The 13,667-nt window shown below is 38.3% G+C and overlaps 1 protein-coding gene across 1 annotated transcript; it reads right to left on the reverse strand.

Moving 5' to 3' along the window:
• Positions 1 to 2,615: 2,615 nt before the first annotated feature.
• Positions 2,616 to 3,563, reverse strand: LOC133043045 (olfactory receptor 8S1-like). The gene has a single exon (XM_061123938.1). It carries the CDS (start codon positions 3,561 to 3,563, stop codon positions 2,616 to 2,618), a length of 948 nt encoding a protein of 315 aa, XP_060979921.1.
• Positions 3,564 to 13,667: the final 10,104 nt, after the last annotated feature.

Raw genomic sequence — 13,667 nt, forward strand, 5'->3', positions numbered from 1 at the left:
TTCTCCTTTTTTGTTTTGTCTCTTCTTTCTTTCTCCTTCCTTCATTTCTTTTTTAAAATTACAGTTTTATTGAGATATAATTGACCTGCAGCATTATATAAGTTTGAGTATAGCATTATGATTTGACTTACATACATCATGAAATGATTACCACAATAAGTTTTCTGAGCATCCATCATCTCATATAGATACAACAATAAAAATGGAAAAAAAATTTTCCTTGTGATGAGAACTCTTAAGATTTACTCTAACAACTTTCATATATAATGTGCTACAGTGTTAATTATATTAACCATGGTGTACATTACATCTCTAATACTCACATATCTGTTAACTGGAAGTTTGTACTTTTGACTAGCTTCGTCCAGTTCCCCTTTTCCTTACCCCCACATCTGGTAACCACAAATCTGATTTCTTTTTCTATGAGTTCATTTGTTTGTATGTTTGTTTTTGAAGTATAATTGACCTACAACACTGTATTCTTCCCTGGTACACAACATAGTGAGTTGATATTTCTGTACATTTCAAAATGATCACCATGATAAATCTAGTTACCATTCACCACAATATGTCTAGATATCATCTGAGGTCTTAAAGGAAGGGAAAAAAAGAAAAACAGGAAATAAGGAAGAAAGGAAGGATAGATGGATAGAAGGAAGGAAAGAAAAAATTCTGGCTTCAGATATTTTTGGAAATATTTAATGATGAGTAAAATAGAAACTATTTCATAGCATCTATTTCATAATTTCATTCTTGTGATGAGAAATGGGAACAAAAACTAAGCAGGTGCTAACTTGTTTCATAAATTCTTATTATATAAAAATGTATGAAAAGAAGAAATAGTAAAAGTAAGAATCTCTAAAACATATAACTTTGATGAATCACGTATAACTATGTAGCATTTGATAAATCTTTCCTAAAATAATTCCTTTAAAAGGTAAAGGAAAATTGAGAAGGAAAACTTAAAATCCCTTAAATCATCACGAAAGGTAAAATAGGAAAACTATGCATGCAATATGGTGTAATTGTAGGAAAAGTCTGAAACATATGTGAAACTTTGAAATTTTATAAATGCAGGGTTTTTTTTTCATCCCCAATGACTATCTCTCTAGATTAGAAACGAAAATTTTCATCTTTAGAAAAAATGATTTATGTGAATTTGGGTCATTTCCCAAATCTTGGTGAGGTCTTTTGAGAGGCTAGGTGGGAACAGAGATACCATGGGATGGTAGGGCTACAAAAAAGAAAGGAGGAGACCACCAAAACCAGCCAGTTCTTCAAGGTTCCTTGAAAGTTTCTTAGGATTCCAGGGTTTGAAGAAAGAACCACTGACCCCTTCAGACCATATTTTGCTTGAGCATAGAGGAGGAAGAATTCCTTCCTCCCTACATGTCCTCTTTGTTTATTGGTGCAGTAAATCTCTCAGGCCACATAAGGGTACCAGTGCATGTGTGGACCTCGGTTTCCAATTCCTGTCTCTCAAGAGTGTCCCTCTTCCTCATTCTTCTGACCCTCACTGAAGACTTCTCTTTCTTCAAGTTCCCCCTTATTATTGCCATTCTCCCTTCTGGCTCATGTTCTCTCATCTGGTCAACCTGTCTTCCCTCTCATTCTCTCTTGCACATGTTCTCTCTCCCTTGCCTGAAGGGGATCATATTTACATATTATTTGGTACACTAGGTAGCTTTCTATTGGCTCTCAATCTCACGCTTGTCCTGTATACTTGGCTTTATATTACCAGGACTAGACCCCTACAGAGGACATTTCCCAAGGACTTTTCTATTACTGCTGGCTTCTCATTAGCCTCAGCCAGTGAGAAGTATGGGCAGAAACTAAAAGAGACAGCTAATGTGGTTCTGACGGAGGAAAGGTAGTGTCCCTTCAGTACTCCCAGCATCAGTGGCACTTTTCCAAGCTCATGGCCCGCCGCCTGGCCTCAGTACTTCTCAGCACGCAACGGTGGTGCCCCCAGTGAGACAGCGGGGCTGAGCCACCCTCGGAGTGGATTCCCTCCCTTTTGCCACCAGTCAAAGGTGCCAGGAAAGGCACCGAGAATGGGTAACGTCTGCTTGCCTTAATAGCATACTCTCTCTCTCAGTAATTCCTGGCTTCTTCTATATTTTCTCCAAATCCCTCTCTAATTTAAGCTCAATCCCAACCCTCTCCCAACCCTGAGTCTAAAGTTTATAACTCTTTATTATCAGTGACCTTGCCTCTTTTATTGCTAGCAAAACTCCCCCTACAAACCTCAGATCAAATAAGAATTCAGGTTCTAGACAATTTTCTCAGTGCTAATCTCAATGGGAATGTTTCATAAATAAAAAATAGAATTAATCTGTACCTAATTATTTCAATCCAGGAGATTGAAATAATTAGGTACAGATTAATTCTCTTTTTTATCAATCTCCTGGATTGAAATAATTAACTGATGCATTGCTTTGTCCCTGAGCAAACTGACTGAGCAAAAACAGCAAGTAGCTCTTGGATTTTCTCAATAATTTCAGTAAAACAGGTCCTTGTAAGATATTTTGTCACATCTGTTATGAACTAAGAAAAGTTTTCCTCAACTTGTTATTCAAACATCTGATGAGATGCTTTTGCATTTCCGTCATCCCCTACCTGTTCTCCTGTCTGAAATGCTGTAAGCCTTTTTGCCACATTCTTTTCAGAGCTTCTTTTACTTCCTTGTTCTTCAGGCTGTAGACAAGGGGATTCACTAGGGGAGTGACCACACTATACTGCAGGGAAAAAATCAACTCCAGTGGGGAACTTAAGGTTGGCATGAGATAGCGAAGAAAAGCAGATCGATAGAAGAAGCTCACTGTGGTGAGGTGGGAGGAACAGGTAGAGAAGGCCTTACTTCTGCCTGCAGTGGAGCTGGTGTTCAGGATGGTGGAGACAATGCGGGCATATGAGAAGACGACCAGGAGTAAAGTTCCAGAAGCATGCACAATGGTGGAGAACCCCAGGACTGAAAAGTTGATGGAGATATCAGAGCAAGAGAGAGAGAACAGAGATGGCAGCTCACAGCTGAAGTGAGGCATGACATGTGCCCCACACAAGTCCAAGTTCAAAGTCATAAGGGTGTTAATGAGAGCATCCAGAAAGCCCAGTCCCCAGGAGAGCCATACTAGACCCCCACATAGCTGTTTATTCATCAGCTGGCCATAGAGCAAAGGCTGACAGATGGCAGTGTAGCGGTCATAAGCCATGGCAGAGAGCATGAAGGCTTCAGTCCCTGCAATGGAAAACACCAAAAAAGCCTGGGCAAGGCAACCTTCTACTGATATTGATTTCTTCTCAGACAGGAGATTCTCTAGCATCTTGGGCACAATGACTGAAGTTAAACAAAGATCTAGGAAAGAGAGGTGGCTGAGGAAGAAGTACATGGGTAAGTGGAGGTGAGATTCCATCCTGATGACAGTCATCATCATCAGATTCCCTATCAGGGTTAGGAGGTAAATCCACAGGAAAAGTACAAAGAACATAACCTGGATGTGGGGGTCAGCAGATAGTCCAAGGAGGATGAATTCTGTAATGGTGCTATGGTTTCCTAAAACCATGAGAGAAGGTATTCCACTGGAATGAAAGCAGAAAAAAATGTATAAGTATTCACCTCCTTTTCATGTCATCTCAGAGTTCTTATTTCATTCCATGTACACATATGTCTCTCTTTAGCCTGCTCATCTTTTACAAGGAGTTAAAAAAAAGTCTCCCTCCTTCCCCCAAATTCTTCTTTAACTCAATTGCCAGATGTTTAACTCCTGGAACCATGAGCCAGTCCATCTGTCTATGCTCTTTCCCTTTGTGGCTCCTCTGCCAAAATAGCTCTGGAGAACTTTATTTAATTTTTCAGTCTAGTCTATGACTAACTGGTTTCATCTTGAACTATCCCTTGTGGTTTTTTTCTTTTTTTAGCTGTACTGAATGGCTTGCAGGATCTTAGTTCCCTGACCAGGGATTGAACCCACACCCTCTGCAGTGAAAACACAAAGTCCTAACCACTGGACCACTAGGAAATTCCCTACCATCCCTTGCTTTTATTCTGTAACACTACTGGTCAAAACCAGTAAACCCAGGTGGTTTTGGTGTGCCTCCAGTTGCAGAATCAGGGCACCAATTAGTCAGATTGTATTTGTTCTGGTGACCTCATTACTATTCTATTCTCTGCCTTCAGCTGATAATCTATTGAAATTTTTCCTATTCAAATTTTGACCCAAATCCCATTGCTCTTGAATCTTCACTATAATTTCTATCTCCTCCGTTATATATGTCTTCCTTCTCTTCCTGCACAGATTATAGAAAAGAATGATACCTGTCATTCATTTTTTTCTTTTTTTTTTTTGGTGTCAGTTATGTCTGCTGCTGCTGCTGCTGCTAAGTCACTCTGTACGACCCCATAGATGGCAGCCCACCAGGCTCCCCTGTCCCTGGGATTCTCCAGGCAAGAACACTGGAGTGGTTTGCCATTTTCTTCTCCAATGCATGAAAGTGAAAAGTGAAAGTGAAGTCACTCAGTCGTGTCCAACTCTTAGCGACCCCATGGACTGCAGCCTGCCAGGCTCCTCCGTCCATGGGATTCTCCGGGCAAGAGTACTGGAGTGGGGTGCTATCGCCTTCTCCGGCAGTTAAGTCTAGGTATTATCAAACATTTAGCTTTCCCTCTACTTGAAGATCACAACAAAACTATAGGTGCTGCATTATCTCAAATTTTAGAAGGAGGAAATTCAATCTGAAACTGTTGCAGTAACTTGCTGCTATTGACAGAGTAAGTGAGTGGGTAAGATTTACATTTATCCCAGGTCTATGAAGCTATCATCATCTTTGATTTTTATGTTCTGACCAGCTGATATCCATTTTCTTTAACCTGTTTACTTATCTCCGCTCCGTGTTCTCTTTTACTCCTTATCCTGTAAACTCTTTCGACCTTCATTTGGATATCTATTGCTCTGGTTTTCAGCAGAGTGTGTGAGTACTATTTCCTTTTTCTCCAAGCATATTGCTTGCTTATGGAGAACAGATTTGGTATTCAGTCATCTTTATTATCTTAAATCCTGAACTACAGCAGAATGAGAGGCATATGATGGGTCCTCAATATTTGTTGGATATAGAAATAATGGAACTAGTATAGAACATATTGTGTGTGCTTTGTTTGAGGAATACCCACCTCCTCCTTGCCCTCCCCCATACCAGTTTGATTTCTCGTTTCATAAATAAACAACTTGAGAATGACTGGGAAGTTGTAAAGAAAAGGAAGGCTCTGTGGGATTGTGTGGTTGCAGAGGACTTACTTTCTATTGTACTAACTGGCACCTAAAGATTCATTCCCTCTAGGGAGTACCTACTAGCTCATTTTGGGCCACATTCAGAGGGTTGCTTAAAAACATGACAGTTATTCATCTATCCATCAGATAATTTATTGATCAGTTACTAATTTGTTTAGTCACTTAATATTTCATTTGTCCACTCCATTTTCCCTCCTGTCAATTCAGCAATGTATTCATCTGTTTCATTCAGTTATGCATTACTTCATCATTTCTGTCATTTATCTAATTATTCAAAGTATTATAGATTTATTTTGTGCAAGGCGTACTTACAATAGATTGGGCAAAAAGACCTTGCTTAACCTTTGCTGAACTGTTGTGTAAATACACTTATTTGTCCTGTTTTTCCAGTTACATTTTTCTAGAACCCAGGGTTGAGTTCTTGCACTGATTAATTTTTTTGTACCCCGCGTGAAATCTCAGACTCTATTCTGTCATGAGTGCTCTTTCCTGGTATGATAACTCCTTACTGAAATCTTGATCTGTCAACTAGAACTGGGAATCAACTATGAATTCCCCAAACTTTCACCTGGGGAATCTCACCAAAGTCTCAGTTGTTCTTGCCCAAAGAACTCACCAGTGTAGATTCAATTCTTGCTGGGTTAGCCAATGCCCTGCTTTTTCTAACTTTCCTTTATTTTCCTATTTCTGTTTAGACAAGTTCTTATACTTTCACCCCTTATCAGAACCCATATTGAAATTACCTCTTGATTCTATCTGGTGAGTAAGTTGTAGTCCAACATGGTGACCTAAATTAATATTTACTCTTCAGTAAAGATGAATAATAGAATGATAACCAAATGGAAAAGTCAATTTTTCCTGTCTTTGAGTTTGTAAAATCTTACAGAAATAAACAATTCTTTGTGTTCTTCAGTAGCAAAATAGTCAATCCAGTCCATTCACTTTAACTGGAAAATTTCTCAAAATTTGTAATTTACTGTCTAATTTTGGCCAGACACAGTTTGGCCACATTTGCTCCATATTTGTTCTCCAGTTTTTCCATATTTACTCTCAGTATAGACCTAGTTACTATCCAAGTTTTGTTTCCAGCACTCAGCCTGAAAAAACTCTAGGATATCCAAAGGACTTTGGAGAAACCATGAGAGATCCAATATTTGAAAACCTCTGTCCTCTGCTAACATCTCACAAAGCCCAGCAGCAAGGCAGGTGGAAGTCCACGTTGTAAGATTCTATGATTTTCTCCCTCTGACTTCCAACATAGATCCTCTGACTGTGAGCAGGCGAAGAGAGAGCTTCATTTCAACCTTGCAGTGAAGGTTATACACTAATTTCAAATTCTTGTCACTTACCTTGAAAGGGAACACTGTGGCTTCAATTCACATTAAAGTTGAATGCTTATTTTGAAATTCAGAAAAAGGTAGAGAGAAGTTTTGATGCTTACATAGAGAAGAGAGAAAGATAAGAACGTAAAGCTCAAGGTGATCCTCTTAATAGAAATGTGCTATTTACCAATTTGCTTGGATAACTGTGTGTGAGCACTTCTTAAAATAGGTCAGCTCTTAATATCTTATAAATGTTCATGTCAGATTTTATCTTAAAGAGAAAAGAGCAAGGTATTGCATTTCTGGATCACTGAAGAATAATAAAAAATAATTATCACTTTCTACCCTATTATTTTTTACTTATGTTTACACTGCTGTGAATTCATTTTACTTAAATTAACATTTGCCTAAATTTAAAATTCAACAAATTCTGAAAGCAAAAGAACATACATGCCATTATAAATTATTAATTCATTTATATCCAATGATTTTACATCATTCCCAAAAAGATATTCTAAGAAAACAGTCTCCAGATTTATCTACTGAGTGTATGTGAAAGTTGCTCAGTTGTGTCTGACTCTTCGTGACCCCATGGACTGCAGCCTGCCAGGCTCCTCTGTCCATGGAATTCTCCAGGCAAGAACACTGGAGTGACCTGCCACTTCCTTCTCCAGGCTACTAAGTGTAATCAGACACAAGATATCAGCTAATTACATTAATGACTGGATGAACAGATTAATGAAAATAGAATGAGAGACAAGTCTAGTGTTGGAAGGCAGAAATGGCCTGGGTAACAATTATTGGGAATGTAAGAAACTCAGAAGAGTGTACAGAATATGGGTATCCCAAGCACACTTTGAAAAGGAGAGAAGGAATACAGGACATGTGGTTTGTATTCATGGAAGATAGACTTTGCATACCTTAATATTCTCCTTATAATCTTCGCCAGATCCTGCTCTTCCTCTTCTCCTTTAACCATGAATTTTGTTGATAACCAGAATATTGTTGATGACTGAGGTGATTAATAATAGCAGAAAGGTGAACTATTTTTAGCACATGTATTTAGAGTCTAAAAGAAGGAGGAGGATGTCAGGTTACTCAAGTTTATCAACTATGTTATGCTTTTCCCTATTCCTCCCCAGAATCGGGATCTTCAGGCTCTTGCTTTAAGCTTCCCAGATCAATGCAGATCACATAACCAGTTTGTGCTTAACTCTAAAAAGCATAGATAGGATTTATTTAGTAGATGCTAAGAGCTTCAAAGGAGAGAGACATCCATAAAGTTCTTAGTGTGTGAAACTCAGACTGCAGTGCAAGGAAAAGATGATGGGAGAACTTAAGATAAAAGAAAGTGCTTGAGAAAGCCAGGTGCAGAAGGCTGGAGAAGGAAAAGAAAACAGAAACTGGAAGTCCCAGGTAGGAATGAAGGAAAACTTAAGAGAAATCATAGAGGTCTGGGTTTTTGTGGCATAAAGCTCATCTTTTGACTCTACTCTCATGGTGACATAAGAAGTCATCTTTGGTCAGGTGACCACTACTCACAGGGAAATCAATAATTCTATAGGTGAATTCCATAAAGTGTACATGTTAAGGTTTTCTATTTACAAATATCACAAGGGAGAGAGAACTGACCAACTCAGATGAAGAAGTTGAAAGCTGCCTTGGTCCTGCCACTTTCAAATTCTGACAGGAGCACAGGAGAAATTTTTCTCATGTTATCCCAAACCAATTCACAGAAGCTATTCTTCATTTAACACTCTTCATGAGTCTATATACCGGGTAAAGAATATCAGTAAAGCAAGTGATTTTCAGATATAATCTAGCTGAAGGGAAGCCAGAGAGACTGGTGGAGCTGGTGAAACTCAGCGGTACAAGAGAGCTATAGTCCCTGAGGTCAAATCTGAAGCCAAGTTTTGAACTTATTAACTAGAAGAGTGAAGGCCGTAGAACTCCTAGGGGAATCTCACAAATACAAGCTATAGAACTTTAGGATTGAAGTTCTTACTGTAAACCCTGGAATAATGTGGGGTTTTTTTTTTTTTCCCATTTATTTTTATTAGTTGGAGGCTAATTACTTTACAATATTGTAGTGGTTTTTGTCATACATTGACATGAATCAACCACAGATTTACATGTATTCCCCATCCTGATCCCCCCTCCCACCTCCCTCTCCACCCGATTCCTCTGGGTCTTCCCCGTGCACCAGGCCCGAGCACTTGTCTCATGCATCCAGCCTGGGCTGGTGATCTGTTTCACCCTAGATAATATACATGTTTCGATGCTGTTCTCTTGAAACATCCCACCCTCGCCTTCTCCCACAGAGTCCAAAATTCTGTAGTGTGGGTTTTAAAAGCAGGCAAGCTGAGGGACTTACCTCGAAGTCTAGCAGTTAAGACTCTGTGCTTCCCCTGCAGAGGGTGTGGGTTCAGGGGAACTGAGATCTTGCATGTCTTGAGGTGTGGCTAAGAAAAGAAAAGCAGGCAAGCTGAGAAGTCTTTGCCTATTAGCCACTCACTGGAGGGATACTTTATTAGGAAATTATCAAGGAAGCTGTTTCAGTTCAGTTCAGTTCAGTTGCTCAGTCATGTCCGACTCTTTGCGACCCCAGCTGCTTAGCAAGATGTAATTCACCTGACAGCTCACTTTTCCATATTCACAAGGAACTGTAGGGTTTTTTTGGGGGTAAATTTATTTATTTTAATTGGAGGCTAATTATTTTACAATACTGTAGTGGGTTTTGCCATACATTCAGATGAATCAGCCATGGGTGTACATGTGTCCCCCATCCTGAACCCCCCTCCCATCTCCCTCCCCATCCCATTCCTCAGGTTCGTCCCAGTGCACCGGCCCTGAGCGCCCTGTCTCATGCATCGAAACTGGACTGGCTTAAACACACCTGGGATGAACAATTTGGTTACTAAATCCATTAAAAAAAATCAGAAACAGTTAGCAATGACACTACCCAAATTGAATTGAATGCATCTGTGAAAGCTTATTTTATACAACAGTGCTGTGAAAAGCAGTGTACAAATCAGCACAATGACCGTCTCGTGGAAGGCATCCTCATCTCTGGGAATGAGCTGTTGGACTGTAATGAAAATCAGCTCAGCTTATGTGAAATTTTTGCTTTATTTTTATTTAAAAAATGAAATTGAGATATAATTAATATGTAACATTGTGTAAGTTTAAGCTATACACTCTATTGATTTGATACAAGTATATATGTATCAGTATGATTGCCACTATAGCATTAGCTAACACATTTGTCAAGCCATGTAAGTATTTTTTTTTTTTTGGTGAACAAATAAGATCTAGTCCCTTAGCAAACTTGATGTTTATAATATAGTACTATTGTTTATAACCTCTATAAAGTACATTAGATCTCCAGAGCTTATTTATCTACTAGTTACAAGTTTGTACTGTTAGACAATATCTCTCATATTCCACTATTCCCCACTATTCCTCGGCTTCTGTTAACTACCATTCTACTCGCTATTTTTATGAGTTTGACTTTTAGATTACACATATAAATGATACCATGTAATATTTGTCTTTTTCTGTCTGACTTATCTCACTTAGCATAATGTCCTCAAGGTCCATTCATGGTGTTGCAAATGCCAGGATTTCCTTTTTTCTCATGACTGAATAATATCTCTATCTTGAAAATAGACAGGACCCTCTGGGGCCTTCTCCAGGAGAGACACCCCCTCCATGTCCCTGCCTTTTATTTGTAGAATAGCTTTAGCCTCCTAAGCCACCCCTGAGTTCCAAAGAGCAAGTTTAGTCAGAGAAGTAAGAAAATACAGAAGCAAAGGAAAACAATCAAGCAAGGCAAAAGAATAAAAGTTTTAGCCATAGAACAATGTCATGGACCCTTAATTCTTCCTCAGGGGCTATAGATAATATTTTGAGTCATGTCCTTGAGTTCTTTATCAGATGCTAAAACCCCCACCAGGTGGAAGAAGTTAATTGTATGCTGACCCCCAAGCACATAGACCCCAGACCTGTTGGAATCAGAAGGTTGGTGATTGAGATTCCCAAAATATTATCCTGTTACCTCATCATCAACTAATCAGAAGGATGTCCATAAGCTGATCATGTACCCCACAACCTTTACCTCTAATGTTGCCATTAAAAACCCTTCCCTGAAAGCCATTGAGTTTGGGTCTTTTGAGCATTAGCCACTTATTTTTCTTGCTCGGCCCTGAAATAAACATTGTATTTTCCTTCACCACAACCCAGTGGATTGGCTTTGCCGCACATTGGGCACGTGGATCCAAGTTGGCCACAGTATCTATCTATGTCTACATCCATCTATATCTATTTATATCAATACAGACAGTTTACCCTTGAACAACATGGGTTTGAACTGCGTGGGTTCATTTAACATGTATTCTTTTTCACTAAATGCTTACCTCAATACAATACAATCTGCAGCTGGTTGAATCTGAGGATATAGAAGACAGACTGTACAGTTATACTTGAATTTTTCACTGTGGTGTTGGTTTAAGTTATACTTGAACAATCTTGCCTTGTTCAAGGGTCAACTGTATATCTACATCACATCTTCTTTAACTGTTTTTTCTTTGATGGACACTTACATTGTTTTTACCCAGAAGTAGAGTTGCTGTGTCATATGATAGTTCTATTTTTAAGTTTTTTTGGGGGAATTTCCATACTATTGGGTTGGCCAAAAAATTTGTTTGAGTTCTTCATATCTTACAGAAAAAAGAATACTTGAATGAACTTTTTGGCCAATCCAATATTTTTGATACTGGATGCAATGATTTACTTTCCCCTCAGCAGTGCAGGAAGTTTTCCTTTTCTCCATATCCTCACCAACACTTGTTATTTCTTGACTTTTTGATAATAGCCATTCTGACAGGTATGAGGTGACTTCTCATTGTAGTTTTGATTTGCATTTCCTGAATGACTAGTGATTTTAGAATCTTTTCATGTATCAATCAACACCTGCTAGCATATCCGTAAGTCTTTCTGGGAAAAAATACCTTTTCAGATTCTCTGCCCTTTAAAAAAATCAGATTATTTTTGCTACTGAGCTGTATGAGGTCTTAGTATATTTTAGATATTAACCCCTTATCAAATACATGATTTGCAAATATTTTCTCCCATTTACTAAGTTGCCTTTTCATTTTGTTGATGGTTTCCTTTGCAGTGTACAAGGATTTTAGTTTGATGTAGTCTCAGTATATATTTTTTATTTTATTGCTTTTGCTTTTGGTGTCAGATTCAGAACATTACTGCCAAGACCTGTACCAAGGAGCTTACTGCCTTTGTTTTCCTCTAAGAGTTTTATGGCTTTAAGTCTTACAGTCAAATCTTTAATTCATTTCATGTTAATTTTTGTGTATGGCCTAAGCTAGTAGTCTGGTTTAATTCTTTTGCATATGACTGTCCAGTTTTTAAACAAGATTTCCTGAAGAGACTGTACTTTCCCTATTATATATTCTTGACTCCTTTATTGTAAATTAATTGGCCATATGTGCATATGTTTATTTCTAGGCTCTCAGTTCTATTCTGTTAATCTATGTGTTGGTTTTTATGCCAATACAATACTATTTAATCACTACTGCTTTTTTTTTAAGGACTTCTCTCATGGCTCAGATGGTAAAGAATCCTCCTGCAATGTGGGAGACCTGAGTTCGATCCCTGAGTTAGGAAGATCCCCCGAAGAAGAGAACAGCTACCCATTCTAGTATTCTGGCCTGGAGAACCCCCATGGACAGAGGAGCCTGGCAGGCTACAGTCCATGGGGTTGCTTTTTTAAAACACAATTTTATTCATTTATTTATGACTATGCTGGGTCTTCATTGCTGCATGGGCTTTTCTCTAGCTGCAGTGCCCCTTATCCAACATTAAATTGGAAGTCCCAGACAGAGCCATTAGGTAAGAGAAAGAAATAAATGTCATCCAAATTGGAAAGAAAGAAGTAAAACTGTCACTATTTGCTCATGACATGAGATTATACATAGAAAATCCTAAAGACACTACCATAAACTACTAGAACTAATTAGAGAATTAAGTAAAGTTACAGGATACAAAATTAATATACAAAAATCTGTTGCATTTCTATACACTAAAAAACTATCAGAAAGAGAAATGAAGAAAAATAATCCCATTTACAATTTTATCAGAAATAATAAAATACCTAGGAATAAAGTTAACCAAAGAGGTGAAAGATTTATGCAATGAAAATTATAAGACATTAATGAAAGAAATTGAAAAAGACACAAATAAATAAAAAGATGCTTTGTGCTCATGGATTGGGAGAAATAATATTGCCAAAATCTATAATACCCAAAGAAGTCTACAGATTCCATGCAAATCCCTCTCAAAATACCAATGATACTTTTCACATAACTAGGGCAAATAATTCTAAAATTTGTATGGAAAAATGAAACACCTCAAATAGCCCAGGTTGGATGCATGAGACAAGTACTCAGGGCTGGTGCACTGGGAAGACCCAGAGGGATGGGATGGAGAGGGAGGCGGGAGGGGGGATCGGGATGGGGAACACATGTAAATCCATGGCTGATTCATGTCAATGTATGCAAAAACCACTACAATACTGTAAAATAATTAGCCTCCAACTAATAAAAATAAATGAAAAAAAACCCATCTTGTTCAATAGCAAAATGCCTTTCTGCTGCATTGTCTATTTTATGAAATAGTCTTGGTATTTCTTTATTTTCTAGTAGATTTTAGAAGCTTGCTTTTTGTAAATCCTTTTTTGTAAATAAGAGAAAGGAGTATGTCAAGGCTGTATATTGTCACCCTACTTATTTAACTTATATGCAGAGAACATCATGAGAAATGCTGGACTGGATGAAGCACAAGCAGGAATCAAGATTGCTGAGAGAAATATCAATAAACTCAGATATGCAGATGACACCACCCTTATGGCAGAAAGTGAAGAGGAACTAAAGAGCCTCTTGATGAAAGTGAAAGAGGAGAGTGAAGAAGTTGGCTTAAAGCTCAACATTCAGAAAACTAAGATCATGGCATCTGGTTCCATCACTTCATGGCAAATAGATGGGGA

Source organism: Dama dama, chromosome 3, assembly GCF_033118175.1.
Source record: "Dama dama isolate Ldn47 chromosome 3, ASM3311817v1, whole genome shotgun sequence".
NCBI lineage: Eukaryota > Metazoa > Chordata > Mammalia > Artiodactyla > Cervidae > Dama > Dama dama.